Raw genomic sequence first — 2,816 nt, 5'->3', positions numbered from 1 at the left:
TTAAACTCACAGCACTATAAACACTCTCAGAGCACTGAAGCATGTGCTGACAATGCAAAGAAGTGGGCAGGATTTACAACAGTTTATGCTGTTAACAAACCCATATTATAATATATTTGATTTTATATTCTGACTAATGTTATTTTGGTAACACCTTAGTATAGGGACCAATTCTCACTATTAAGTAGTTGCTTATTATAATGCCCATTATTAACATATTGCCTGTTTATTAGTACTTATAAAGCACATTGTCATGAGTCCGGGCCCTGCGTTTCTCCCTCAAATCTCATTTCACCTGCATTTGGACCCAGACCCTGTTTTTCTACGGTGCTCTCTTACCGCACTGTGACACACATATTCTGCATGACCATATTCTACATCCTTAATCCTATCCAATATCTAAACTTAACAACTACCTTAATAACTATTAATACACCGCAAATTAGGAGTTTGTTGAGACAAAAGTCGTAGTTAATGGTTTGTTAATATCGATAATTGGACCTTAAAAGAAAGTGTGACCATTATTTTTACTAACTATTGTTGAATCCAGGGCCAGAGGTTTCAAAAGTAAAGTTTCAGATAGATAGATAGGTAGATTGATCAATTAATTATTACTGGTCAGTGACTCAAACCAGGGACTTTCATGCTGTAGGGAAATAGTGCTACTCACTGAGATATTTTGTATTATTGTCATAATAAGTAGTCTGGTTAAAATTAAATTGAATTTAAATTAACTTAATTTTGTTTTAATTATGTTAAATGGCATTAATTTAGAATGAATTTTAAAACCTTAAATTTAAATTACCAGTGTACTTCACAACACTATAAAGGTTTTTTTTTTTTTTTTCATGTTAAGTGCATTAATGCACATAGTATATAAAAGTATAAAAGTATACACAGTATATATTATAAACACGTTTAAAATAAATTAACAAATGTGCTTTTGGACAACACACTTAAGTTGAAATTAAAATCAATTATTTTATAAGTGCTTTAGTATATTAGTCAATACATAAACATAAGTATACTTTAAAGCATGACTAAAACAATTATTTAAAATGTACGTTTAAGCAAAACTTAATTACACATTATTACAAAGCGCATCTTTTAAAATGTGCACACATTATGAAAGTTCACTCTCTTTGTGTACACTTAAGTGGTCTTTAATTTGAGTAATATTTTGTCTGCAAGTACACTTTTTAAAAAATTTACTTGCAGAAAATATAGTTGTTTTTTTTTGTACTTTCAGGATTTGAAGTATACTAATTGTGCACATTCAGTACAGTTAAGTACAATTCTTTCTCACAAGGGTTAGTTTGTTAGTGGCACAAATCCTGCCCACTTTGCATTGTCAGCACATGCTTCAGTGCTCTGAGAGTGTTTATAGTGCTGTGAGTTTAACACTTCATGACTGAGAGCAGAACACAACACAATCTTCATCATCACACAAGACACAACAACAACAATGAACAACATCATCATTCTCATCTGGACTCTCACACTGTTTGCTCAAGGTTTGTGTGATAAAACTGAGACAATTGTTTATTCTTTGAAGTGTAAAATATTAATCATTTACAGTTGTTTCTTCATTTTATTCTTGTTCTTTCTTTCTTTCAGAGTGTAGAGGACAGATCACTGTAACTCAGAGTCCATCAATAACAGCAGCTCAAACAGGACAAGAAGTCAGAATAAACTGTAAAACCAGCAGCAGAGTGTATGATGGTGATGAGATACAATGGTACTTGCAGAAACCTGGAGAAGCTCCTAAACTCCTCATATATGAGACATCAAACCGTTACACTGGAACTCCATCTAGATTCAGTGGCAGTGGATCTGACACTGATTTCACTCTGACCATCAGTGGAGTCCAGACTGAAGATACAGGAGACTATTACTGTCAGAGTTTCCATGTGATCAACAGTAAATATGTGTTCAGACAGTGATAAAGAGTCATACAAAAACCTCCGTCAGTCAGAGTCACTGTGACTTCACTGATACAGCTGAGAGACACTGCAGCTGCTGACGAGAGGATCACAAACAACACAATTACACAGTGTTTCAAACATTTCACAGACTATTTATTTATATGATGTACTAAGGAAATACAATCATAATATAATATAATGTCACTTACTAGATTTGAGATTGTCTGGAGAAAATATGTCTGCATCTGAAATCACATACTCACTGAGTAGCTACTTAATTTCAATAAGTACCCACTTAACGAGCGCTAAAAAACTATGTACTCTTATAGCTTGAACGCATTAAGTATGAATGCAATCCAGATATCATCCACAATGTTGATATTATCATGTGACCTACAATGTAATAACAAGCACAACAACTTAAAAGATATGAATGACAGGTGTAATTCATCTATCTGTAAATACCTTGATATTGATTAAACTTGCTCATTTTGTGGTCTTGTTGAAGAAACAGCTTCCCAATTATTTTGTGATTGTAGTATAAGCAATACATTTTGGGTTGATTTAAGTTTTTATATTTTTAACCCTACTAATATGACCCACAGTTTAATCCTTAAAAATATTTTGTTTATTACAAAAACCCAAAATCATTATTTATTGAATATGTTGTTTATTTCTTTATTTTATGTGCAACATTTTTCATCCACAGGCAAAAGTGGCTTAAATCTCCTTTATGCTTTCCTTTTTTTTTTTCTTGTTAAATTTAACTGTGTTGTTTCATGACTCAGGCAAACAAACAAACAAATAAATAAAATACATACATATATTTTTTTGCTTTGTTTTATTTTAATGTATCATTATGAATTAAAGATATTTAACCTTGTCATCTGT

The 2,816-nt window shown here is 31.8% G+C and overlaps 1 protein-coding gene and 1 gene segment (V, D, J or C); one reads left to right on the top strand and one right to left on the bottom strand.

Moving 5' to 3' along the window:
• LOC107687028 (immunoglobulin lambda-like polypeptide 5) overlaps positions 1-371 on the bottom strand; it is a 21,643-nt gene extending 21,272 nt beyond the window's left edge. Inside the window, exon 1 of the mRNA XM_016484165.1 lies at positions 340-371. Within this exon, the coding sequence (XP_016339651.1) occupies positions 340-371 (32 nt within the window). The remainder of the gene's footprint in view (positions 1-339) is intronic.
• A 1,047-nt stretch (positions 372-1,418) lies between these two features.
• LOC107687026 (Ig kappa chain V-III region VG-like) lies at positions 1,419-2,004 on the top strand. The segment is given in 2 exon segments: positions 1,419-1,514; positions 1,618-2,004. Coding segments are annotated over 2 exon segments (375 nt in total).
• Positions 2,005-2,816: the final 812 nt, after the last annotated feature.

The sequence above is a fragment of the Sinocyclocheilus anshuiensis genome, unplaced genomic scaffold (genome assembly GCF_001515605.1).
Source record: "Sinocyclocheilus anshuiensis isolate Anshui unplaced genomic scaffold, SAMN03320099.WGS_v1.1 scaffold3110, whole genome shotgun sequence".
Classification (NCBI taxonomy): Eukaryota; Metazoa; Chordata; class Actinopteri; order Cypriniformes; family Cyprinidae; genus Sinocyclocheilus; species Sinocyclocheilus anshuiensis.
The sequence above is the reverse complement of the archived record's forward strand: the minus strand, read 5'-3'. Positions and strand labels throughout refer to the sequence as shown.